A 27,198-nucleotide genomic window follows, 5' to 3' on the forward strand; every position below is an offset into this window, starting at 1 on the left:
GTCTAACAGCCAGGCAGTCCAGAGCAAGAGGGACTACGCCTGCTTGCCTGAACAACATGAAGATACACATTTGGCTTCAGAACACCTCGTACTGCGGTAAGGAGTCAGCCTATTTTAATGCAATTTAAAACTGACTGTGATGTACATTCTAACGTGCCTACTTTATTTACAAGGCACAACGTTAAAAAAATAATAGCTGCATCTTTGATTCATTACCAATTTCGTGCAACCTATAGTTTGGGAATTGTAAAATTGTTGTGTTATAGCCGGTGTGTTTTCATTTGAGATATTTATCTTATCATCCGTGTGCACAGAATGCAATGGAATTCACTCTTACATGGTGCCATTAAAGAGACAGCATTTATTTATTTGTTTATTTATTTTACATTCACTTTGTGGAAATTGACAAAAATCACACTCTGTTTTGCTTCTTATGTGCCGCATGACATAGCATCAAGTCTGAGTGCTTGCCGTACGTAGTTACCGGAAAACTACAATTCCCATAACCCTCCAGTGCACTAGGCATGCGTCGCAGTCAATCAGCTGTTTAGGCGACTGCAGAAGGGCAGCTCATCTGTCACATCAAAACCCAGGCGAGACCAACAGAAATAGCCTTATTTACAGAATCCCCAAAAGGTGAACGATAAGGTAAAGTCTTATTCGTGTAAGGGACGAAAAAGAAAGAACGGGAAAAAAGAAATTCAACCCATCAACTGCATGTTATGTGGGTTTAATAATCTATGAGTTGTGTGCGGCGGATTAAAGCGGTGGAATTGATTCCTTCCCCTTACAAACAACCGAGTGCATTTTTATTATAATGTGTAACTGGCGGTACAAAATCTTATTATTTAGTGTCCTTTAGTTGGTCAGCGTGTGTTCTGATGTAATGCTTTCTATAATGACCTTGAATATGCAGATCTAATGCAGCAAAATAAGGATTAACCGACGGAATATGAGAGATATTCACTGTCAACCTTTTACGATTGTCAGTATTGATTAAATTATTTTATTCATATACGTCGCTGAAACTGTCGCATTCTCGGCCTGCTTTTCGTGGGAATATTTTTTACTCGAATCAGCGTAGAAACCCTCAAGAGGTATGTTGAAATCATTTTACTTTCTAGATAGTAGATGCTGATTGGTTAGTATGGATGAGTATAGAAATGACATTTCACAAAACAAACACTAAAAACAGAAATCGTTAAGGTATATCTAGAACTTTCGTTCTGGGACTTCTCAATAAGTGTATAACAGGTATAGACTGTGAACCATGGAGTGGGAATTTATGTTGCGTAGATGTTTTTGTGCAGCAGTGCTGGGTGTAACCCAAGCTCCTGCAGCAAATATAACCTCGTTGCTGAGCTGTGCCATGGACTTTTGTACACATTCCAAAACATATCAACATACTTTGCAATATCTTTTACTTGGAACTATGCATGTATTTTCCTTTCATTTTAGGTCTAGATAACCGGACCGCATCAACACTAAAAGTTCATCTCCGCAAAACTGTTTCATGAAATTCCCACGCGTATTTATGTGTGAAAATTGCGTTAAAATGGCACTGTGTACTTTTAAACTCGATGAGTGTTTCTTTTTAACCTTGCTGAAGGACGCAGCTGTATTTATTGACGTATGCAAATGTAGGGGGGTGGGGCTTAGGCGAGGAAAAAAACAGGAACAAGAAACAGTTTCTCATTTCTGTCTCGGGTTCCGGTGAGAGAAAAACGAGACGTGGCGAAAATAGGTGAATATCGGTGACCTACAAGCTTTTCCCCTTTATTCGTATTCGGACACGTGAGTGAGGAGAGAATAAAACGCGAATATAGACAGATCCCGTGCTGCTAATACATGGGTGATCAGGGGTTCATTAATAAAAATCCATTCCCGATCAGTGTCCTCAATTAACTGAACATCTGTTTCAGCTCAAAACATGCAGGATGATTTACTGATGGACAAAAACAAAGCTCATCTTCACCAGCAGCAAGACACGTTAAATATAGAGCCTCCATCCACCCCGACCCCCTCCGACCCGCAGATCCCGGACGAGCAGAACCACGAGCGGATCGCCATGGAGTCTCCGGTGTTGCCGGGTTTGGGTTTTCATCAGGACTCCGTCGGATCCTCTCTATCGCCGTCGTTCGCCAGCACCTGGTCCACCAACACCGTAGACGAGAGCGTTTTCCAAGGGATTCCATCGGTAAACGCGACGATGCTTTTCCAAAACTTTCCCCATCACGTCAGTCCGGTGTACGGAGGTAATTTCTCTCCCCAGATGAGAAGGTCTCCGGTGAACGTCAACCAGAGGAACCCCTACAGCCACCAGACCATCATCAATAAAGTGTCCGCGTCGTCCGCCTCGGCTTCCGCCTGGAATAATCACCAGAACGCGGTGTGGAGCACCGCGGCGAACCCCTGGAGCGGCAGAGACCCGCGGAGAGCGCTCGGTCTCGGCATCCCGGCTCGGCTCAACCCCGTTTCCCCGAGCAAGAAACCCTTCCCGACCAATGTCATCGCGCCCCCGAAATATCCGAGACCCGCAGCCCTGCAGAAGCCCTGGATGATCGAGCCCACGGAACCATTCAGAACCGACAACAGCAACAACTTGCTGCCATTTCAGGTGAGAGTATTTAGGAAAATAAGTAAACACAAATATACTGCTCCTCGTTGGGTGTGTTATAAAATGTCATTTAAAGAGCAGCATCACTATAATATTTATTTTTGAGAGGTGGGTTTTTGGTATTTTCCCACATAGATTTTTGTTTTGGGTCGCTTTGCCCTTCAGGAAAGCACCCGTTTTAGTAACCCGTTTATAAAAATCGTTTAGAATCTCCTCGTTATTATGCATTTAAATACATGACCACAAATTTCAATTTTTGACCGTGTACATTTATGACAGTATAGCCTATAAAGTGTTTTTGATAACAAAAAAAACGGAAGCTGTATATGCTCATAATTAGCAAAAACATCAACTTGTTGTTTAATAAACTAATGCTTTAAAATGCATAGTTGTTAAAAATTGGTTTTAAATTATTTTCCAGCTTTATCTATAAATGTAAGGTGGAAAGCTCTTCTGAAGCTCACATGGGGGCGTTTAAAGGGAACACCACTCGAATCTGATTGGTGGTTGGTGGTGAGGGGGCGGGGCTTGATTTGCTGTAATGAACTGAAACATAGTAGCAGTTCTGTTGACCGTGATATTTGGAGAGAGGGGACATTGACGTATTTATTTTGGCTTTAAGACTTAAAATACTACCTCTGTAACAAAAGCACAAAGAAGTAATCAAGGGAGCATTTTATTTCTACACTCTTAAAATGGATATGTTCATTTTAACACATCGTAAAGTTGTGTTAAAAAAGTAACATAAAAACGTGTTGTCCCGAAAAATAACACAGAGATGTGTTCATTTAAGGACAACACAACACAATGTGTTGTCCTTAACCGAACACAAAATGTGTTTTGTATTTAATACAACTGTTAAAAACACGTTTTGAGACTTTTTAAAATTAAATTGAGTTTTATGATTTCAGGAATTTCAGTTTATCCAACAGGATCTTAATTGATTCTTATGCAGTACTTTATTCTTATAGGGAATATATTCTTTAAAATGTTAGGTTTGCTCAAAGAAACCAGTGCTTTACTTCTTTTTGGCAAGGGTTTGCTAGAGGTAGAGAAAAGCTACTTCAATATCATCATTTTGTGCATCATTAATAGACACTGTTATAAATCTTTTATCTAGGCAACACATTTTGCTCTTTTGTTAAGATGTTTTTCTAATGAGGAAACAATTGAGATACCCACCTACTTTTGTTTATTTGGTACGTTCTACATTCTGGTGCTTGTGTTATCATTTGTAGTCAAATGACTCACCCATCCGCATTGAGATGCTGATTTCCATAGTGATATTTGATCTACCAAAATCACAGAAGCCTCTCTCACTGCAATTATGGGAACATATACAGTTCGGCTCAGTACAAATATAAATTTACATCTATTCATTTAAATTGACATGAATTATATTTATTAATTTAGCATATGCTTTCATCCAAAGCAACTTATATTATAGGTTTATGAGCAGGTTGCCACAGTACAAGATGTGGCAGGTGTGTGTGGTGTAGTTCAATGCTGAGATATGTGTGGCTAGTGTCTAATGTGACTGTAGTGAAGAGCTCAGCGGTTTTATCACTCGTGATTTTCACAAAGCTGGCAGATTTTTATCTGGAACGCGAGAGGGGAAATATCACTTTTTGAATGCTCAGCCGGTTGTGTGACAATGGGCTTGATGTGCAAACAATGTGCTTTCCTCTGCTGGCCTCTGTCCACTGCTGTATTCATCCTCTCGCTCTCGCTCTCGCTCTCTCACTGTCTCTGTCTCTCTCTCTGTCTCTCTCTCTGTCTGTCTCTCTCTGTCTGTCTCTCTCTGTCTGTCTCTCTCTGTCTGTCTCTCTCTGTCTGTCTCTCTCTCTCTGTCTCTCTCTCTCTGTCTCTCTCTCTGTCTCTCTCTCTGTCTCTCTCTCTGTCTCTCTCTCTGTGTCTTTTTCTGTCTCTGGTCTTTCTTCACTGTCTCTGTCCTCTCTACTGGTCTCTCTTCTCTGTGCTCGTCTCTCTCTGTGTGTCTCTCTCTGTCTTCTCTCTGTGTCTCGTCTCTTCTCTGGTCGTCTCTCTCTCTGTGTCTGCTCTCTCTCTGTGTCTCTCGTCGTCTCTGTCTCTCTCTTCTTGGTCTCCTCTTGCTCTCTATCTCTCTGCTCTCTCTGGTGTCTCTTGTCTCTCTCTCTGGTCTCTCTCTCTGTGTGTCTCTCTCTCTGATCCTCTCTCTCTAGTCTCTCTCTCTCTCTCTCTCTCTCTGTGCTGCTCTCTCATTCATCTCTCTCTCTCTCATCTCTCTCTCCTACCTCTCTCTCTCTCTCTCTCTCTCTCATACATACATTGCTGGTTTAATTATGTTTAATACTTAGGTTTAAAGGTCCAGTGTATGACATATAGCGGCATCTAGGGGTGAGCACTAAGATGTCGTCACGTTTTTGCGTCTTTGCAGAAGGAGATAACGTATTTACGAAACTCGCTCTGTAGAGCAGTTTGTCCGTTTAAGACTACTGTAGGAACAACATGGCGATTCCATGTAAGGGGACCCGCGGTGTATGTAGATAGAAATAGCTCATTCTAAGCTAATAAAAACATAACGCTTCATTATGTAAGGTCTTTATACACCTCTGAACACACAAGTATAATAAACAAGTTATGTTTATTATATTGCATTTCTGTCATTAGATCCTCCAAAAAAATACACACAGCACCAGATCCAACGTTCCTTACAAATACGTTTCCCAAATATTGCCACTTTTTATTTATTGTCTGTCTCAAACGGGTAGTTCTCTTTTAAATAAGACATCAATTTGCTTTGATATTTATGACTGACTGTTTCTTTTTTTTATGTAATGTGTTGCTGGGTTGTGAATGGGCTGATCCTGCAGTTGCTTGTCTTCTAACCTCTTCATTTTGTCTTTCAGGATAGGAATCGATCCTTTGACCCATTTAGTTTGCAAACTTTGGAGAATTCCTTAATGGACATGATTAGGACAGACCATGACAAAGGTAAATGATTATCGTTGATATTTGATCATTTTGCAGGTTAGGACTTTTTAACCATCTATGTTTTATGTTCTGTTGGCTTCATTCGCCAAAATCATTTAGTTATGATCAATGGTTATATTTTTTTATTCCAGTATATCACTGAAGTGCAGTTTACACCTGCTATTAACATGCCTCTTATATGCATCTTCTGTGACCACTTGTGATTGGATTTCGCCCGGGGGTTCTCTGATTATATGTTTATTTATGCATTTCTGATCACAGATGAATATGGCTTGAGTGACCATATCACGTAACGTTTTGGGTACTGTTTATATCTGTAACATAAAACTGATTTAAAATGTTGACAAAATAACACCAGTAACCTTGTAACGTTCGCACTGCAAGTTACAATAACAGAAAGGGCAAATCCTATCGATAACACTGAATCTGGAACATTCCTTCAACACCTGGTGTGAATGGACCTGAAGAGCTGAAGTCTTTAGTAAACCTTTAGCTGAAAAGAGAGTTTGACGGCAGTGGGAAATTCTCTTGTCTGATGTTTAATGATCACACCAGAGCCTCGGGGGATATCATGAGAGATTGCTTTCCTCTCTTAGACATTAGAAGCGTTTGAATGTGAAAAACAGTGGGAGAGAGAGAGAGATTCTCATGCGTCGAGCTGTTTTTCTCATCTTGTGCTCGAGCTGTTGAGACCTTGTGCTGGCCTGGGGTTAGTTGTGGGTGGTTCTGGTGTGACTTTGTATATGAAAATCAGTAATCGCTCGTTGAAACCCCTGGCAAACTGCTCACTTTTGACACATGTAAATAAAGTGCTCATATTATATATAGGTATATGAGCAGGTTGCCACAGTACAAGATGTGGCAAGTGTGTGTGGTGTAGTTCAATCCCCTTATGTGGAATTCACCATGTTGTTTCTACCGTAGCTCTAAACGGACAAGAGCGCGTTTCGTAATACGTTATCTACTTTGGCAAAGAAGCGGAAACATGACGACATCTTAGGCCTGTGTCAGCCACCGTAGTGTTTCGAAAGGGAGGGGGAGCGGTGGAGTGAGCCATTGGTTGCAATTCGCAACCTCACCGCTAGATGCCTCTAAATTTCACACACTGGACCTTTACATGTTATGTTTGTCTAGAGCTACAAAATGGCTCATAGTTCTTTAAAACATTCATATGTGACTGTCCACATTTACACGTCCCACCCAGTCATAAAGTGAAACGCAATAAAGATACTATTATTAACACCAGAAGAACTATTGATAAGATTAAAATGTGGGAAAATCTGTCAACCCTCGTTTCAGGAATGAGGCTGAAGTTTATTTTTATGAATGACCCTGATCATTTTAGATGAACAAATCCTTTATTGTGCAAGCGCATACAAAAGCAGTGTTGAAAGCGGTCTCCTTATTTTATCCCGATTCACAACGGTGGGATTATGATAATGAATGCTAATTTGAGCTCTTGGGTTTGATTTTTAGGTCAATTTGACATCATTGGATTTAAACCCAAAGAAACGTAGGTGCATTGTTTGCTTCAATGAACAAGTTTCTGTTGGATCCAAACGTTCAGGACTGTGGATGTACGTGTCTTCTAAAGTGAAGTGAATCTGATCTGTTCAGATCCGAGCATTCTTTCACATTCCTTGTCTGAATCCATATTCATTTGATTCAAATGTAGAATCATTTTTCTAAATCAAGATTCTCCAATCTAATGATGTCATAACATTGACACGCACACAATCACAAAGATGCTGTGTTTAGACGTCTTTGTGCAAGAACAATCAAATGTTGTTTGGACTGTGACGGAATCTTTTGCTTCCTACATGTCAGAGGTTTGAAACGGGATTGAGTGATACAGTGCTAATAGTAGCCTGGTTTCAGTCTGATCAATAACTCCATTCTAATGCTCGTAGCAATTCAGCTGATGAGGGGAGTGTATTTCAGGATCCCGTGTCTTTATATCTGGACACAAAAGCTCCTCTCATTACACTGAGAACTAGGAAACGTTTGACAGCATGACCTGGGGCGCTGAGATCCGTCGGGTTCAGTCTGAGCTCATTTAGACCCAGTAGGTTTGTGCAGGCCAAAGTTGAGCGAGCCATCGTGTTGCAAGATGTTTGTCAACCCTGGGATAGTTTGATTTTGAACTTTGACATTGATAAGTGTCTCATGGTTCACATTTCAATTTGTCCATCATGAAACACACAAAAGACTGTCTGTGCAAAGAGTGGGGTCAAAAATGTCTCATTTCACAATTGTTTCTTCTTTTTGGGATAATGTGTGAGGTCAGAACCAGCCACCATGTTTAAAGTTTTCCCGTATCTGAAATAATTTGTTGACCCTGTGTTCACAAAACCATGTTTCTTGCAGAAGTTCGTCCATTTTTAACATTATTTCTATTCTAATAATACTTGAGCAGTGTTTGTCTTTCCATCGGCCGTGCGAAACTCAGGGGTGTGCGTTGATGTGACGCTCAGTCAGGTTCGAAGACTGCTGCATTTGTATTTAACATATATTCAGCATTTCTAGTTATTTTATGTATTTTAGCATCACTTGCTTGTAACGGGGTTAGTGAACATTGACAACATTGTTCCCGTTCTGTTGTGGTTTTCGGTTGAGGGAAGAGATATGAAAGCTCAAAGGTTCAAGCCCTCAGAAGTTACTAACCTTTACTTCAAGCCAGTGTGGCGGGGGAAAGATGGCTTATATGTTTCTGTCATAACAAGACTAGAAAATCAAACACTTTCATGTTGAAGGAAAAGATGTTGACATTTACTTTCAGCCTTCAGGGCTGATCAAAGCGAGAGGGGAAAAGGAAGTGTGTGATTTGCATGAGCACAGACCCCTGTAGGAAATGTCAGCCAGGATGTCTTCAGTTTATCGGATGGAGAAATGACACCCCCTAAACTCTTAATAGAGAACGGATGTAATTTTTAGTTGAATTATTTGTGTAAATTGTCATTTAGTTATTGATGGTCTAGTTAAAAAATGTAGGATCACTTGCTGACTTGGTAGTATTTTTTCCACAATAGTAAACTCTTTAAAACTATGGAATAATACAAATGTAACTATGGGAATTGTGTTGTGACTAAAGAAAATAAATAAGCCGTAAATGTGTCTTGTGGTGTGTGTGACATACTGTAGCGAAAATTGAGAAAACACAATGACGATAAATGAAGATAAGGTAAATAAATCTGTCATGCTATTTTATATTATAAATATAAATAATATAAAATAATATATCATTAGCTGTTTGTTTTCTAACGTTTTGCTGTCACGGGCACATGTACAGTATGGTTTATTTGTCAATTACCCAAATGCAAAAGCATCAAGCAGCTTCTTAAGGTCTCATCTTGAGATTATTTAAAACGGTAGTTCGGAGTTCAAATACTTATATTTTTTATTTTATTTTTAATAATTTATTGTTTTTTATATCATTATTATTATTATTATTCATTTTTTCTTTTATTTGTATTTTTGTAATATTTTAATTTAATTTATTTATTTTTATCTTATCAATTAAAATGAACTGCATAATTAAAACGAATGATAGTCATTGTACTCTTAAACAAGTGAATTAAATGTCTCATCTCTTCAATGGTGTCAATCTTTTACTTAAATTGTAATGAGGTATTTATTCACAAATCAGCTTGGCATCTTTTCATCATGATCATTTGCCTTGGCTTCCATTGACACACACATTGACAGTTGAGCCGCCGTTATATTCATTTGAATTTTCCTGAAAACTGTCTAAACCGTGATTCTCTCTCAGAACAGCTGCTGTTTCTCACCAGCGAGACTATATATAGCACTGCACAAACAGCACATGCAGCATTTATATACCTGTCGAAACTTCACCGTACATGTACTCAAGTGTTTGGCAATATTTGGCGTTGGTTAAGTCACCGTAGGGCAGAGGGACTCTGGGAATGTGCACATCAGTTTTTTCCCCTACAAGTCACGGCTTGCGCGCTGCGTTCCCTGGAATCTCACCGGTGCCCTAGTGTCATTTATCACCAAAACTGCTAATGCTGCCATATTAGAGCTCTGTTTCTTTAAATATATCGACAGCTGCTTCACATGCATGCAAAATTATAGACTGTGTGCGTGTGGACGAAGGGGACAAGATTTAGTTTGTATACGTGTCTAACTGTGATTGGTACTGTACCTCCAACATGTGCGAACGCATTCTAACATGTGACAGAACACATTGTTTTTAAAACAACACATGTACGGTCTGCCTTCTCATATAAGTGACCTTCGCATAAACTGTCGTCTTCTATTCAGGTCAACTGCTGTCATGGCAGAGCAAAACAAGTTAGTAAAGGGATTACCTAAAATAAACATGTTGTTATCAATTATTCACCCTCATGCCGTTCAAATATGATTCTTTCTTTTGTGTTTCATTTGCTGAGAAAAGTGGTGTTCATATAATGGAGGTCAATGGGGTTCAATGTTGTTTGGTTACCAGCGTGTTCGGCAGAAGAAAGAAAGTCATAATGACGATGATGAGTAATGATGAAAAAATATTTTTTGGGTGAACTATCCCTTTAAAGACATGATGGATTCATACCTGGAGTAGCTGTTGGTTTACATCTGTCAAACAAGAGTATTAAAGGATATTAATATTAAAATATTAAATCATCTTGCGGTCATGGGTGTACAAGTTTTGGTTTAATAAAGTGTTTTCTTGAATAAGAATGCCCCTTTCCTTAATACCACCTGCTTCTGTCTGGCATTACCACGAAGAAAATAATGAATGACTGTGACAAACTAAAGACTAGAATTTAAAGGGAATGAAACGCCAACACAGAGGACATGAAAGGAAACTTTTGTGTAATAATGCTCGTGGTTTGTGTTCTTCTCTTATCTCTTCATAGGTCGCATGGGTCTGAACTTTCACCATCCAGGAGCTGAACATATATTACCACTGAACAGTGAGTATGCTACACTTAAAATGCACATGCTTGTTATTTGCTTCAGATTAAAGGGATAGGTCATCCAAAAACGAAAATTCATCATTTAGGCCTACTCACCCTCAGGTTGTTCCAAACCTTACTGACATTCTTCCAACTATCTTTCTCTGTGTTCATCAGAACAAAGAATTAGGGATGCACCGATCGGGCTCGACACCAAGCTCAGGTACTCGTAAAGATACACCGATACCAAGGACCGATACCTCACGTCACATACTGACAGAACTGACTGAAATGTGTGCTTTGAAGTTTGTCAAGCTCCTACAATGATGTCTTTTTTCATAACGTGTTTGAGGGGGAGTTATTCGTAATAAAGAAGCTATTCAATTTTCATTCGTTTCGGTGTGTTGTGCTCGGAAAATTCAGGTACAGGCATCGGTATATTATTGGTATCGGCGAGCACTAGAAAAAATATCGGTACTCGATCTTTAAAAAAATGGTCTCGGAACATCCCTACAAAGAAGTTTAAACAGGTTTGGAACAATGATGAGGGTGAGTAAATGATGACAGAATTTTCACTTTCGGGTGAACTGTCCCTTTAACAGTGTTGGCTTTTGTCACATATTTGATTCCTAACCATGAAATACTGCAAAATCTTATTTTATTTTGCACAAAAGAAATCCAAACTATATTAGAGTTGTAACATCGTGTCGACCTGTAATCAATTACTTTGACAGACAAAACGTGACGTGGCCTGTCGTCATGTTCACTAGACGCAACATAGCACCGCGACATTTAAAAAGAAGTTTTTCTTATATAGAATTCATTGCAACTTGACATGTATGGCTAGTTACGACCATAAATAACATGGATAAAGAGACTTTTTCTAATGTGCTACAATGTCACGTCATGTCTGTCAAGATAATCTATTACAGGACGACGCTTTGGCGCATTGTTGTAGTTCTGAACTATATTCTTAATCCCTTACTTCTATTGTAGACCTTTAAACCCCACTGGATTCGATTTTTCTTTTATTGGCCCTTCTGCAAAGACATGGCAAAAGCTCATATCTATCAACCATTGTTGCCCAAAAAGCAATGTGCTGATGCTCTGTGGTCCCACCAAACCGCACACCTGCCCGCCTGTGATTAGCGGTCCTGAAAGTTTATAAACGCTCACATTTTTGGCATGAGAACATGAAAGGAAGGAAACACCAGAAGCATTTTGACCAGGGTCACAGAGATAACTCCAGGTCGGAGTAGCTTCAGTGTTCTCATTAAACTGACGGTTGGAACGGGTATCTATCTCTCGGTCACAGTCAGTTAATGGTCTCCACTGAAAAGCTTCGAGGGGTCTGGCGTGGGGTTTATAGACGCTGTTTGGTGGGAGCATCACAGGAAGAGGCCGGCAGGGCTGTGACCACCTTCAAACCTCTAATTTAGATCATTTAACTGGAAGAAAACTTTCCAGTGTTTGTATGAACTCGCTTGTAAAATCAAAAGTTTCTGAAGCTGAAAAATACTCGTGCACTGTGATATGAAAATAATTAACTATGATAACTTACATTTTAGATGCTTTAATCCAAAAACCATTCTCATGTATTATTATAGCGTTTTTTTTACCATTTTGCATTGTTTACAGTAAACACATTAATTCAGATGGTAGTGACAAAAGTAAAAAAAAGAATACAGGTTACTTGAAATATATCGCTTCTGTCATTCTGAAACCTCGTATCGCAACCTCGATTATTTTTTTTTTGCCATAAACCGTTGTTATTAATATATTTGTCACTGGGTTTTGCAAATACCTATCCAATAAAACGTATTAAAAAGTGCTTGTCAACTTTGACAACACAGTATTTAATTATTTAAGCAGTACAGGGTTTTCCCTGAAAAACCGCAAATTTGGACATCTGAGATTTCAGAAGGACCGCAACGATATCCAGGCCACATCCACACGAAGCCAGAGCTTTCCCTATCCGATCTTTTTTTATCCTTTTCACGGCGTCGTCTCAAGAAATATCTGCGCGCACACAAAACCGCTAAACCCACTCAAAACGATGTAGTATACACGCCAAATCAGTATGTGGCGCTGTAATTCTGCCACGGAGATGCACTCGACGACATCGTTTAAAAAAATATACGGATCGGCTGTACACACGAAAACGCAAGGGTGGCGTTTTCAGATTTATCCACTCTGGGACCCGGTTTTAAAAAGTAGCGGATTCAGACTCCAAAAACGCCTGATCCGAGTGGACGGAACGCCGATACCATACAAAATCTTTACCTATACAGCTAAACGTGTCTCCGTGTGGATGGCCTCTCAAGCTATACATTTTATGAGCATTTTTTATGGGAATCGAACCCGTAGTCTTTGTCCACGATTGCTTTTTTGAAAATCTCTTCTTCAATATTTGCTCGGACTCAAAAGTCACATGACAAATTTCAAGATTACATCATAACGTTACATCTTGAAGGTCACCCGCCACAGCAAAAAAAACGACCCGCTAAGTTCTGGCTGGTGGCGGGTGTTAATGTCACACCCTGTTTAGAAGACACAGAGTCCAGAGTTTAGGTCAGGAACCGAACACTCGGTGTTCTTTCTCACTATCCCAGCATCATTTCTAGAGTTGTTAAGGTTGTGTGAGATACGCAGTGACTTGCATTAAATATTAGCCTGAGGGGCTTCTGTTAATTGCCGTTTCTCACTCTCGAATCCTCGTAAAATGTGACAGCGCTTTTTCTCCAAGAGAAAGAGAAGCACTACTAGATCATGCACTTTAATTTCACCTGTAGCCGTACAGTCTCATTTTGGAACAAACACGTCTGTCTGGCTCTCCGAGGGGTCGCTGACTTAGGTACACATAGTAACTCTCTGCTTTCATTGTTGCTAAGAGTTTAAGACCCCCTGATACCACTAGTTAGATGTTTTCGTCCGCACATTGTGTCTGAGACGGTACACCGAGACGGATTTAATGAAAATCCGAGAGTTTCCGTCCAACTCTGAAAAATATCACACAATTGGAGCTGAGGAAAGGCAGATGGGTTTCTTTCAGGATGGTGTTTTGTAAAAAGCTTCCCTCTTGTGAGACTTTAGTGTCTCCCATCATGCTTCAGGAGGACAATGGAACGGGGACGCTAATATTTACAAGAGTTAGTGATTGACTCAAAGTGGATTTACGAAGCAGAATTGCGTAAATGACACTGTTGTTTGAGCTGAGGTACTGTTTTAAAATCACACGCTTCACCCTTAAAGTTGTTTAAAGGAAATTCTTTATGTGTGATATTTGGGAAGCCAGAAAGTTGTGCAAACACAGGTGTGAATGTTTGGTCAAGTCTCAAGCGTCGTCCCATGTCTGTGCTGTTTAGCCGGATGTGGTGTTGTTCAGGTGGTGGTAGTTTGGGAAGTCACCTTTTTATTAGGGCTGTCAAACGATTAATCGCGATTAATCGTATCCAGAATAAAGGTTTGTGTTTACATAATATATATCTGTGTACTGCGCATATTAATTTTGTATTTATAAAGACAAAACATACACATACTTGTCTATAAATTTTAAATGTATTAATTTATATTTACCAATAATTGAAATTATAAATAAAAGTTTATTAATATTTATATACAGTATGCATTTATGTGTATGTGTTTATAAATACAAAATTAATATGCACAGAACACCAGCATATATTATGTAAACACAAACTTTTATTCTGGATGCGATTAATCACGATTAATCGTTTGACAGCCCTACTTTTTATGCAAAAACAGAATATTGGTGGTCAGCTGAGGATCAGTGGTCCGAAGTTAATTTCCGGTCTGTGTTTGTTTATTGTTTATAATATAACATATTTAATTTGTTAATATTAATTGATATTAATATTTTGTTGTGTATTGATTGTAATATTTTTAATTAAAGCTACTCAACAGTTACAAATCCTTTGCTGAGGTCTACAAGAAGTTAAACGGACACTTCACCCAAAAATGAAAATTCTGTCATCATTTACTCATCCTCAGATTGATCCAAATCTATTTACATTTCTTTGTTCTGGTGAACACCGAGAAAGATATTTGGAAGAATGTCAGTGACCCAACAGATCTCATCCCCCATTTACTGCCATAGTAGGGAAAATAAATACTATGGGAGTCGATGGAGGATGAGATCTGTTTGGTTGCTGACATTCTTCCAAATAACTTCCTTTGTGTTTAACAGAACAAAGAAATGTATACAGATTTGGATCAATCTGAGGGTCATTTTTGGGTTAAGTGTCCCTTTAAGTTTGGGCCACATAACGTTTGTTTATGTTGTTGCTTTTGAAACTGTCGTAAATACACTCCTGAACAAAATCTTAAGACCGGGGGAAACATTATAAGTATGCGCATTTCTCGCTGGTGGATCGTAACCATTTTTAAACCACCAAAATGGACCCAGATGGACATCTGTGATATCAGTATGACAAAAAACCTTTGGTGAACAGGTAGACATTTGCATGGAAATTCTTCAAATGTTGACTGTTCCAAGATGGCCGACGCCTTGACGTATTCGGAGCAGTCGAATGTGGCATCTATACATATCTATGGCTCTACCCACAAAACCCATATTCTGTCTTTCTCTCTTTTTCTGTCTGTCCGTCCCCTCTGGCATGTCCTGATTCTCTCTCTCTCTCTGCTCTCGAGCAGCCAGGAGTTATGGGCGCAGAAGAGGTAACCTGTCGCCTACTTTGTGTATTGTGTTTGGAGGAATGATGGGGCTTTTGCTCCAGTTGAATTACTGGTTTTGTTCTAACAATTACAATATTAAGCTTATTTTGCGATTATTATAAAATTTCCATTTTCTAACACAGTCACTTTTTGGGGTTTAATTTGGGAATATAAATGAATCTTTTATCAAAATGATCTTTCTTCGGGATCATTGTGTTTTGGGGTCAGCTGTGTTTTTGCAGTTGCAAACATTGATAAATGCATGATAAATCAAGAGGTCAATGCAGCTGTACATCAGAAATAAATCTGTATAATGTGTATTATACAAATGTGTGAACTGAATTATGTGATCTTAGCATATGTTTCGTTGTGAGTGTTGGACAAATTTTGTTTGTGTGCATGATACTGGTATTACTACTCAAGTCTGATAACACTCAAACAAACATGTCAATCACATCGGTGTATTTCTTAACTACGAGGTCTTTAGGGTAACACGTCTCATCTACTATTCAGGATGTCTGCTTGCTACACTTAAATTACCATAGAAATCATATTCCGGTGACATTTCAGTGGATTTATTTTAAGCCATTTTATCCCAGCATTGACATGACTTGCATTAATGAGTTTCTCTCCTCTGGGGTTCTGTGTTTTCTCTCTTCCTCCACACACTTTCATCTTCCGTCCTGTGCGCTTCCATCTTTTCTCTCTTCTTTTTGTTTCTCCTCTGTTTCCTGCTTCAGGTCGCTCTTCACTGTTTCCGTTCGAGGACGGTTTCCTGGACGACGGTCACGGCGATCAGCCCCTCACCCCTGGCCTGAGCTCCCCCAACCGCTGTCAGAACGGAGAGTGAATGGAGCGTTACTCCAGGAAGGTGTTTGTGGGTGGTCTGCCACCGGACATCGATGAAGGTACATGACACGTGGGACTTTATTTTTTAAAGCTCTCCCGAAAATTCTGTCATCATTTAATCACTTTCATGATGTTCAGAACTTGTTCAAAACTCTTTTTTTCTATGGAACTCAAAAAGATATTTTGAGAAATGTCTCTGTGGTTTTGTGACCATACAATGGAGGTCAATGTTGTTTGGTTACCAGCGTTCTTCATAATATCTTCTTTTGTGATCTGCAAAAGAAAGTCTTATAGGTTTGGAATGACAATTGTGTCCTCGTTCTGTACTCGCACTCTTCATTTTTGGATGAACTATCCCTTTAAGACAAAGATCCAAAACAGTGACCGCTTTATTTTTTACACTTTCCTTTTTTCTTCCAGATGAGATCACCAACAGTTTCCGTCGCTTCGGACACCTGGTGGTGGACTGGCCACATAAAGCAGAAAGCAAATCTTATTTTCCCCCTAAAGGTAAAGACATCATGACATCATCTCTCTCGTGCCATTGTAAACAGCTGTAAGCGTTTAACAGATCAGAGTGAGACGCCCCATGAAACCTTAAAGATGTCACTTTAAAACTAGACGAGTGGACTAGCATTTTTATTCCCCCCAAAAGTTTTTAGTCTCTTTTTAGTTGTTGAACAAATACGTCATTTATTTCCCATCATATCTGAGAAATTGATAACTGGTGTGTCACTAAGCGTCACCAAACAGAACAGCAAAATGAAAGATTGTTTTTCAAGTTTTGAAAACACTTCACTTGGTTAAACCAATGTTGTCATGTTGGGCTGGTCAACATCCTTAAACAAACAGAGGAATGTTTTGACCGCATCACACTATTTGCACATCCACCTACGAATAGCACTCATCTAGTTGACTCTGTGTAAGTTAGGATAGAAGCGTTCTTCCTGAAAAACATAGAAAAAATAAACCTCTTTACCTTTAAGAGCGTCAAAAAAAAAACTGCAGCCCCCTCGAGACGTTGCGCGCCTTTTGGGCACACGTAAGTGTGACGCTGCTGGAATTGAAACGGCATTTCTAACCTGCGTTTACCTGGAAGTGTTTAGCAGTTATTGATTCTGTGCAGAAGTTGCTGATCTTAATGAATCGTTTGTGTGAATGCTGGTCATTATTTGCAAAGATAGCAAATCTGGAAGCGGTTGTGTGTTGTGCGTCGGTTTGGTCTTTATCAGTTCAAAAGTCCTCCAGGTGTTGCCTGCACGGACACACACAGACAAGTACCTACAGATACACACCTGCGGGGAGAGACCAACTGCATTTTACACACATTTGTGCCTGGAAATGTTGTGTGAGAGTTTGGCTGGATCAGATGTGTGAAATAGTTTGAAAACATCAAACCAAGTGGCATCTGCTTAAAAAGATATAGAATAGAACTTTATTGTCATTGTTTAAGGAACAATGAAATACAGTTTAGCAGTAAAATGATAAAAACACAATTATAAAGTTATAAGAAAAAAATATATTCATTTAAATGTAAGAACAGCCAAAGACCTATATACATAGACAAAGGCATAGATATAAAAGTAATATAAACAATGATCTTAACTCACTAAACCAAGGTCAGCTTTTATGCTGCATTCCATTCAACGCTAAATTTCTAACTTCCTATTTGGGAAAGTAAAACGGAACGGTACTTGAAGTCGGATTTCCAGTTTGGAAACCTGTGTGGAAAAAGGGCTGAGATGCAGGCGCGTGACATCAGACATTGGCGGTGGCGGCACCCTGGTCAATAAGAAACATTCACTAAGCCACGAAAAAGGATCTGTGAGTCAAAGTTCCTGCGTCACACTCCAAAAAACCTGTTTTTCAATTCAACTGTATAGGAAGTGTGAGAAATCCTGCAGGGATTTTCCATATCTGACATGTGAATGGCATGCTGTATATACAGGCTGTAAGTAAATTCTTCTCAAGTTCACACAGGTGTAGACCTCCACAAATGTCTCATTTTTTTCTGTTCATAATTTTAAACCTAATATGAAAAACATACTAGGGCTGTCAAACGATTAATCACGATTAATCCAGAATAAAAGTTTGGGTTAACATAATGTATGTCTGTGTACTGTGCATTTTAATTTTGTATTTATAAAAACATATGCATTTATTTAAGAAAAAATAAAATATTAATATTAATAAACATTTACATATAATTTTTATTATTGGCAAATATAAATAAATACATGTAAACATTTTCAAAATATATACATGTTGTTTACATGTGTTTATAGAATAGAATAGAATAGAATAGAATAGAATAGAATAGAATAGAATAGAATGAGCTTTATTGGCCAAGTATGTTTCCACATACGAGGAATTTGTTATAGTGACAGAAGCTCCACAGTGCAACAGAAAGACAGCAACAGGACAGAACACAGATGAAAAAAAATAATAATAATAATAATATGCAGTAATATAGAAATAGACAATGTACAAAACAGCAAAAACACAATATACAATGACAATATAATTTATAAATACTAAATTAATATGCACAGTAAACAGACATACATTATGTAAACACAGACTTTTATTCTGGATGCGATTAATCGTTTGACAGCCCTAAAAATACATTTTCTTTTTTAAATAAATGCCACTTTGTTTGATATTTTAATAATATTTGCAATGACAGAATTTCGAATGAATTCAAATCTGTCACGTCGGATGCCATTTGTCTGCATTTATTTATCTCCAAAGTGCATTTGAAGGTTTTATAGATGTGGACTGCTGTATGCAGACTGTTCATCCAGCTCATATGAAACGCTCATCAGAGTGACCGGATGGAAAAATGATCAGCATCTTCCATTCAGTGTTGTGTAAAGCATCATGACTCACAGCCTCCCGGCAGGACTGAGTTAAGCTCTGAGGTCTAAACGTGTTAAATAGGGCTCACCTTTTTTTCCCCGAGTGCTCCTTATAGCTTAACTATAGAGAATGGTGCGCTGATTTGATTTTCGGTTCTTATATTGTTATCACTTCCTGTTTTTGGTTCGGTCATATTTCAATCGAACCGCGCCAGAGTTCGTTTGAAAGTGGACCAAGACCCATCTTTTCAGCGGTCTCGGCCCGCTTGTTTGGTGCACAGCGTTCACACTTACACACAAAAAAACGCACTAACATAACAATCGCACCAGAGTTCATTTTAATCGAACCAAACATTGCATGTGTGAACACACAAGCGTTTTAACTAAACGACAATCAGCTGTTGTAAGTCAATGATTGAAATGAAAATAATTGGCAGAACTTTGTGTTCTGTGTTCTTTTTCAGGTTATGCGTTCCTGCTCTTTCAGGAGGAGAGTTCAGTCCAGGCTCTTATTGACTCCTGTATCGAGGAGGACGGGAAACTCTACCTGTGTGTCTCCAGTCCCACTATCAAAGACAAACCAGTGAGTCACATAAAGACACAGTCCAGTTAAACTCTCTACTGTGGAGATTCTACACCATATCTCCACTGAGACACAAAGAAGACATATATATTTTAGGTTTTAATTAATAAGTGTACTTGAGTTAAGTTCAAATACATTTGACCTCATGTAGTAAGTTTACTAAAATCAGCATTCTAGTACTTGTAAGTGTACTATTTCAGTACTGCCTGAGACTAAATTGGCACACTTTTTAGATTATAAAAGACAAGTATACTTTTAAGGCTAACAGTAGTAAACACAACTAGTTAACAACTGTGTTTTTCATTTGTACTGCAACTATACTACAAGTGAACTTATAGGTGTACTGATAGTTTACTAGATCTATACTTATAGCAATTTTTTAATTAATGAAAGTACACCTATACTAGGAAACTACTATTTGAGTAGTTTCATACTGTATTTATTATTTATATATTATTTTTGCAGTTTAAGTATACTACTATATTACTATTTGAGTAGTTTCATACTGTATTTATTTATTATTTATATATTATTTTTACAGTTTAAGTATAATACTATGTTACTATTTGAGTAGTTTTCATACTGTATTTATGATTTTTATATTATTTTTGCAGTTTAATTATACTACTATACTACTATTTGAGTAGTTTCATACTGTATTTATTTATTATTTATATATTATTTTTACAGTTTAAGTATAATACTATACTACTATTTGAGTAGTTTCATACTGTATTTATGATTGTAATATTATTTTTGCAGTTTAAGTATACTACTATGTTATTATTTGAGTACTTTAATACTGTATTTATTATTTATATATTATTTTTACAGTTTAAGTATAATACTATATTATTATTTGAGTACTTTAATACTGTATTTATTATTTATATATTATTTTTACAGTTTAAGTACAATACTATGTTACTGTTTGAGTAGTTTTCATACTGTATTTATGATTTTTATATTATTTTTGTAGTTTAAGTATACTTCTATATTCCTATTTAGGTATTCATTTTATTATTTAAGTATTTACCTGTACTTTAGATTTGAAGTATATCTCAATCTAAAGATCAGTATAAATATACATTTGTATAATTTTAAGAAAATGTCTAAAATGTAAAAGGAAAGTATTCCGTTTAAAAGAAGTATACTAATAGCACACTTTAAGCTCTTTTTTTGTAAGGGCAAAAAAAACTTTGCTTGTCTTTCTCAGGTCCAGATTCGCCCGTGGAATCTTAGCGACAGTGATTTCGTGATGGATGGTTCTCAGCCTCTGGACCCACGCAAGACCATCTTTGTGGGAGGTGTTCCACGGCCTCTGCGTGCAGGTAATGCTCTCCTATCTCTTGTTTTGAAACCTACATTTGTTGCCCATTTGTCCCCAGACAGATCTGATGTGTCATCAGTAAAATAGAGTAATTCTAGGATGTTTTCTCAGTGATTAGATAAGTCATTATTAACAAGATGGAATTGTTGTAAAAGATTGTGACTAACAGTGCTGTGTTGTGTGTGTTCAGTGGAGTTGGCTATGATTATGGACAGACTGTATGGAGGTGTGTGTTACGCTGGCATTGATACTGACCCAGAACTCAAATACCCTAAAGGGGCGGGCCGGGTGGCCTTCTCCAATCAGCAGAGCTACATCGCAGCCATCAGCGCCAGATTTGTTCAACTGCAACATAATGACATTGACAAACGGGTGAGTCCGCTCATTTAACACAACCACCAACATCACGCACGCAAAGAGCTTTTCAATAACAATTCCAACTCTCATATACATGTCTTTATATACTGTGCTGAAAAATAGAATCCAGCTCTGACTAAAAACACTTTCACACTGTTTCATCTTGTTTTCGTTACATTGTTTCAGGAATCCTTCAAACAAGATGAATGTATTTGAGAAGCAACACTGTATGAGATGTTTAGACATTTTGCATTTTTGCAAAACAACCTTACAAACATACACTTTTTTACAAACATTGGAAACAAGCTAACAAAGTCATGTTATTCCTTTTTTTTTGGCCTATTTTCAGATATCTAAACATCCTTTTATATAGAGATGTATTTTGAAATAAGGACATAAACAATTTGTGTCTTTATTTCGAAAAAATCTAAATCTACCTTCTTGTGAAATCTTGTGTAATTACAAAATCTTGTGACATTTATGCTTTAAATAGGAAAAATAACTGTTTGTTAGTAGACAAACCATAGTTTTACCTATGAATTCGATTGTTTTTTTTTTTTTAAGCAAAAATGTAACATTTTATTTGGTTTCTCAAAAGCCAGATAAAATCTTGCATCATTTTGCTTCTTAAGTAAACATAGTAATTGTTTATAAACATTTAGATTGTATAACAAAAGAAGACCTGTCAAACGATTAATTGTGATTAATCTCATTCAGAACAAGTTTGTGTTTTCATAATATATGTCTGTGTACTGTGTATATTAACTTTGTATTTATAAACACATACACATACATGTATTCATATTCAGGAAATATTTACATGTATTTATTTATATTTACCAATTATTTAAACTAATTTTAAAAAAAAATTATTCATTTTTATATTTTTCTTAAATATATGCATGTTTGTTTGTGTTTATAAATGCATAATTCATATGCACAGTACAAATACATATATTATGTAAACACAAACGTTGTTTTTTGTGGGTCTGTCAAACGATTAATCACGATTAATTGCATCCTGAATAAAGTTTGTGTTTACATAATATATGTCTGTGTACTGTGTATATTAATTTTGTATTTATAAACACATACATGTATACATATTTATGGAATATTTACATGTAGTTATTTATATTTACCAATCATTTAAACTCATAAAAAATAATAATGTTTATTATTTTTTATATTTTTCTTAAATATATGCATGTTTGTTTATGCGTTTATAAATACATAATGAATATGCACAGTACACAGACATATATTATGTAAACAGAAGCTTTATTCTGGATGCGATTAATCGTGATTAATCGTTTGACAGACCTACAAAAAACATAGTTAGAACTTCCTTTTTCTAGTGCAAGATAAAATTCATTTATATTCAAATACATCCTCTAAATATCTTATGCAGTGTTGCTTCTCTTAATTTAGCGGTTTAATTTAAACGGTATAAATGTATATTTTCAGTAGTAAACAAGGACTAAATATCTTTGAGGTGTTTTTTGCATTTCAAACACATTTCAGCATGGATGCCATATAGTTGCCTCATAAAAAGGTTTTTGTAATTGTAACTGTAATTTTAGATGTTGTGAACACATACTGGCAGTACTGCGGTTGTTCTCCTCGATTGTCTCTATACAGCCAACAATACAGACGGAAACCCCAGAGCAGACTGTGTGTAATCCACATGACCATTGAGCAAGTCAACTCTCAGACGCGACGTTTCTTATTTATAGCTCCATGCTATTCCTGTTCACTTCATTACGCACCAGAGCTGCTGGACTGTTTTGGGAATGTTATTTGGATAAATAGCTGATGGCCAGTGAACTAAAACTGGACGCTCGCCAGAATTAATAGCACTTTGAAACTTGAAAAAAAAGTTTGTATACATATTGTCTATGTAAACTAAACGTTGTACATTGTGACCCTGGAAGTTACGTAAAAGCAGCCAATAAGATTAAAGCTTGTGATGTCATGCACAAACATGGCAAATGCTTTCTACACATAAAAAGTGTTCATGATCTCTCTCTCTCTCTCCTCAGGTGGAGGTGAAGCCGTACGTTCTGGACGATCAGATGTGCGATGAATGTCAGGGCGCTCGCTGCGGTGGCAAGTTCGCGCCGTTTTTCTGTGCCAACGTCACCTGTCTGCAGTATTACTGCGAGTACTGCTGGGCGTGCATTCACTCCCGCGCCGGGCGCGAGTTCCACAAACCGCTGGTGAAGGAGGGCGGCGACCGACCCCGACACGTTTCCTTCCGCTGGAGCTGATGTCAGAATCCATCTCTCCACCCACCAAACACCTTCAACCATTACCAGTAACCCGTCAAACACACACCTGGATCTCCTTCTTTTCCTCCACATCATTTTAGAATCAGTATCACGGTCTAGTATATTCTCTGCTTATAAACATTCAGAAAAAACGAATTTTGAGTCCGCGTGCTCAGAAGTTGCACTTTGGCACAGACATACGTGACCAGTCGATGTTAACGCTTGTAAGGATGTTGTGCTTGAAATCTCATTTTCCTTCGTTCGGTTGCTCTGTGCTCCGCATAGGTAACAGTAGACAGTGCGAGCATAAATATATATATATGAAAATATATACATTAACAAAAAAGGATCTATTTTTTATTGTATATTTATCTATATACACATAGGTTTCGAGTGTCCGATGGTTTTTTTTTAAGGAGCATGCACTTATCGTGAGGAAAAAGATCTCGTAAAAGATGAAAATGTTACCAAAGGTAAAATCACATCATCATGTTTACGTGGGGTTTAAAAAACACCAGAATTGGAGTAAAACATTTAACACATAAAGCATATTTATAGTAATACCTCATGCACGCATCTTTTTTTTGCTCGTAGGCGTTTATTTTTATGACAGATTTTTAGTGTTATGTACAATGCTGCAATAGATCTTGCTGCTAAATGCACGGTATGAATCTATTCATACTTGATTCAGTTCGGGGCGTACAGGCACTTTCATTCTCCCACACGCACAGACGAGTGACATGGAGCACAAACTGAGCACGACACTGAAAACAAAACAAAATCACTTCGCAATCATGCGTTTCAAACCGATTGGATGTAGGATATATCCTTCTAGCGACGTGTCTTTAACAGGTGAAGTATTTTCTGCAGTGACCGTTCATATGGAGTTGTGCAATTTTTTATACCGTATGTAGTTTAGATGATATGACGCCTAGAACTGTGATTTGCTTTAACTGTTATCGATGTCTAACAAATGGAGGTCCTGTGAAACTTCGTAGCTAGTGTATGTGTATGTACACATGTATACATACAGTCCCTCCTCTGATAGTTCTCAACACAAACCACACACACACACACTTTAGTCAGATTTGAACCTTCACGTCCCTGCAGGAACCAAAGAGTGCTTTTCCTGTTTCATGAGCAACAATACTAGATTTCACATCTGTAATTCTCAATACCGTGTCTGGTTAGAGGTGAACGATTCTGGGAGGGAAACGCAAACACTGGCTCTCAAATCAATAACGGGCGCGTTACGACCTGCACATCATTTCGATACGACGGCCGCGACGCCGTAACCTGGTGTGACCGCTGTATTTTTATCCAGATTATCCTGCAAAGCTTGAAGTAGAATCATGTTTTCGAAACAAAATTCAGAAAGGGTTGTTTGGGTTGTGAGGTTGGAGCGTATTAAGTATTATGGGATGGCTACACTGGGTTCGGAAGGCGGAGTGCCTCTGTAAGCATCCCGTCGCCCAGATCGTCAGGTTTAGGGTGAGCAAGCAAAACTAGTTTTGTACCGATGGATTGTGGGTAGTCCCGATGACGGTGAATTCTGGGAGTCTCCCGGCCCAGATTTTTTCTACGTTTGTTTCTTCTCTATAATAGATGATAGTTGTTATGCACTACTCTTTGTATCTGGATGGTTGAACAGTCAGCTTTTTTGTTTAATAGAAAAATATGTGTGCTTTCTGACTGACCTAATCTTTTGCAATACCTCAATTTTGAAATAGGAGAGAGAGAGAGATTGATATTTTCTAAGTAAGTTTATTCAAATAAAGAGTATATAAATTAATTTAATTCTGCTAGGAGAAAGTGATTTAACATATATAGGTCATTTTATTTTTGTCATGCTTGTTTGCTTTTAATTTTATTTTTGGAGAAAAAAAAAGAAAAAGAAAAACAAGTGAAGGAGCTAGAGCTGTGTTCTTTTAATGTAATACTGTAGGATTCTGAAGTACAGATGGCCCCCGCTGATCACAGTGTTTCACAAACATCAGATCTTACAAATATTATAAATGATAAATGTTTATTATTCTATAGGGTCAACAAGGCCGTCAGGTGCTGATAAAGTCAAATGAACGTACTACTTCTGTTTTTGTATATTTACAATCAGTCCTCCACTATTCTAACCCGAGGTGTAAGACATCTTCTGTTTATTTTTATTTTTTATATATATTTTTCATGTTTCTTATAATGATGTGTTCCCCTCTGTATGCCCAGATTTTTCAACCGTATATAATTTAAGGTAAACCTTTGTTTTGGAAAGTTGAAAAGAATGTTAATTTTCAAAAGCTAAAAGATATTAGGAATGAAAGCCCCCGGATGCAACGGTGATGCGGTTGCCTTCTACTCACCCAAGACTTGAATTAGTCCCTTTTTTAAGGCTAATAAGAACCTTGATTCTTTGTTGTAATGTGCAATACTGTTTGTACTGTTTGTAAAAAAGAAGAAAACAAGAAAAAGAGGCATAAATCTTTATTGCAGATTTATTTTCATTGCAAGCATCGTGATTCACGAAAATCATTTTCTACTGTGTATTTACTCGACATGCTCGTACCTTCCAGTAGTAATGTAGCCTTTGTACTGAGAAATTTTTTCATTATTTTTAGAGAATTTTTGCAACAATAAAAAAGAGAATTGAAACATATTTACGTTATTTTTTTTATTTTGTTGTTTCTTTACACACTTATTCCTCAACCATTAATGTTTAGCTGTTTCTGGGGGAGACTTTCAGATCTGGTCAATGTTGTGATATTATTTTGTATTTTTACTTGGAATAAATAAATTTTATGCCGCTAATTCTTTTTTAAATCCTTAGTTCATTTTTTTAAGCTGAGAACTTTGTAAATTGTAACTTAATGCTTAGATTTTTGAAATGCAAAGCTCTGTGAAGTTGCATACGTTAGTGTGACAAGGTATGAAAAAATGCACACAAACATTTGGAATCACGGTAACATAATGTGATTAATATATAAGAAATGAATGGGCAATAAAAATGATGGTAAAATGGAGCAAATGTGAGGTTGTTGTGATGAAACCCGGTCAAGACGTTTTATGATCGCTGGCTGCTGCCACATAAAACTTTCCTGCTGGAAACTTGTCTCATGTATTTAGCAGAATGGGCTTGATCTTATCACATGAGGCTCACTTCGTGACCGTAGTTGCGTCTTAGCGCGTTCATTTTTTCACATGTATTGAAGTGTTTCTTCCAAAGGATAAGAGTACCCATGAAAACAAACCTCAGGATGTGCTTGATTGCTTTTTGTGTCTTAGATTTAGATGTACACCCCCCTCTTGACAGGTTACATTTATTCATAACATTGATCACAGATTCTCATGAAATTTTTTATAACCCAATAATAACCTTTAATGTATGAGTCATGAAACATTTCCTGTATTAAAAAAGGATTTCTATAATCTATGGTCTTTTTGGCTTGTGGTTTTTCTCTTCTGCCACACTTTTCGCTCCATTTGTCATTTTGTAATAAAAATATTTAAAAAGAATTAACTTATTGATAGATGACCTCACTATCTTTGTCCCCAGTGTAACTTGATTTTAGAATTTCACTTTCATCTTTGCAAGGCTTGAGATTGTTAACTTGGACCTCTGCTTGTCTACATTTGCAGTAAAACTGTGATTCAACAATTTGAAATAAAATGAAAGCAGTGCTGCTAACACTTGCTAGTTTTTCCTATTTTTTTTCTGTACTTCAAAGCAACATTATTAAACGTAGTCATATGACACTGTGA

General features: G+C 37.5%; 1 protein-coding gene across 1 annotated transcript; it reads left to right on the forward strand.

Moving 5' to 3' along the window:
- Positions 1 to 12: 12 nt before the first annotated feature.
- cpeb3 (cytoplasmic polyadenylation element binding protein 3) lies at positions 13 to 27,126 on the forward strand. Its single transcript, XM_057341338.1, is given in 11 exon segments — positions 13 to 96; positions 1,923 to 2,617; positions 5,506 to 5,590; positions 10,468 to 10,524; positions 15,181 to 15,204; positions 15,942 to 16,109; positions 16,471 to 16,560; positions 19,373 to 19,491; positions 20,708 to 20,822; positions 21,012 to 21,193; positions 23,221 to 27,126. Coding segments are annotated over 11 exon segments (1,803 nt in total). The 5' UTR covers positions 13 to 56; the 3' UTR covers positions 23,449 to 27,126.
- The last annotated feature ends 72 nt before the right edge of the window (positions 27,127 to 27,198 follow it).

The sequence above is a fragment of the Triplophysa rosa genome, linkage group LG9, assembly GCF_024868665.1.
Source record: "Triplophysa rosa linkage group LG9, Trosa_1v2, whole genome shotgun sequence".
NCBI lineage: Eukaryota > Metazoa > Chordata > Actinopteri > Cypriniformes > Nemacheilidae > Triplophysa > Triplophysa rosa.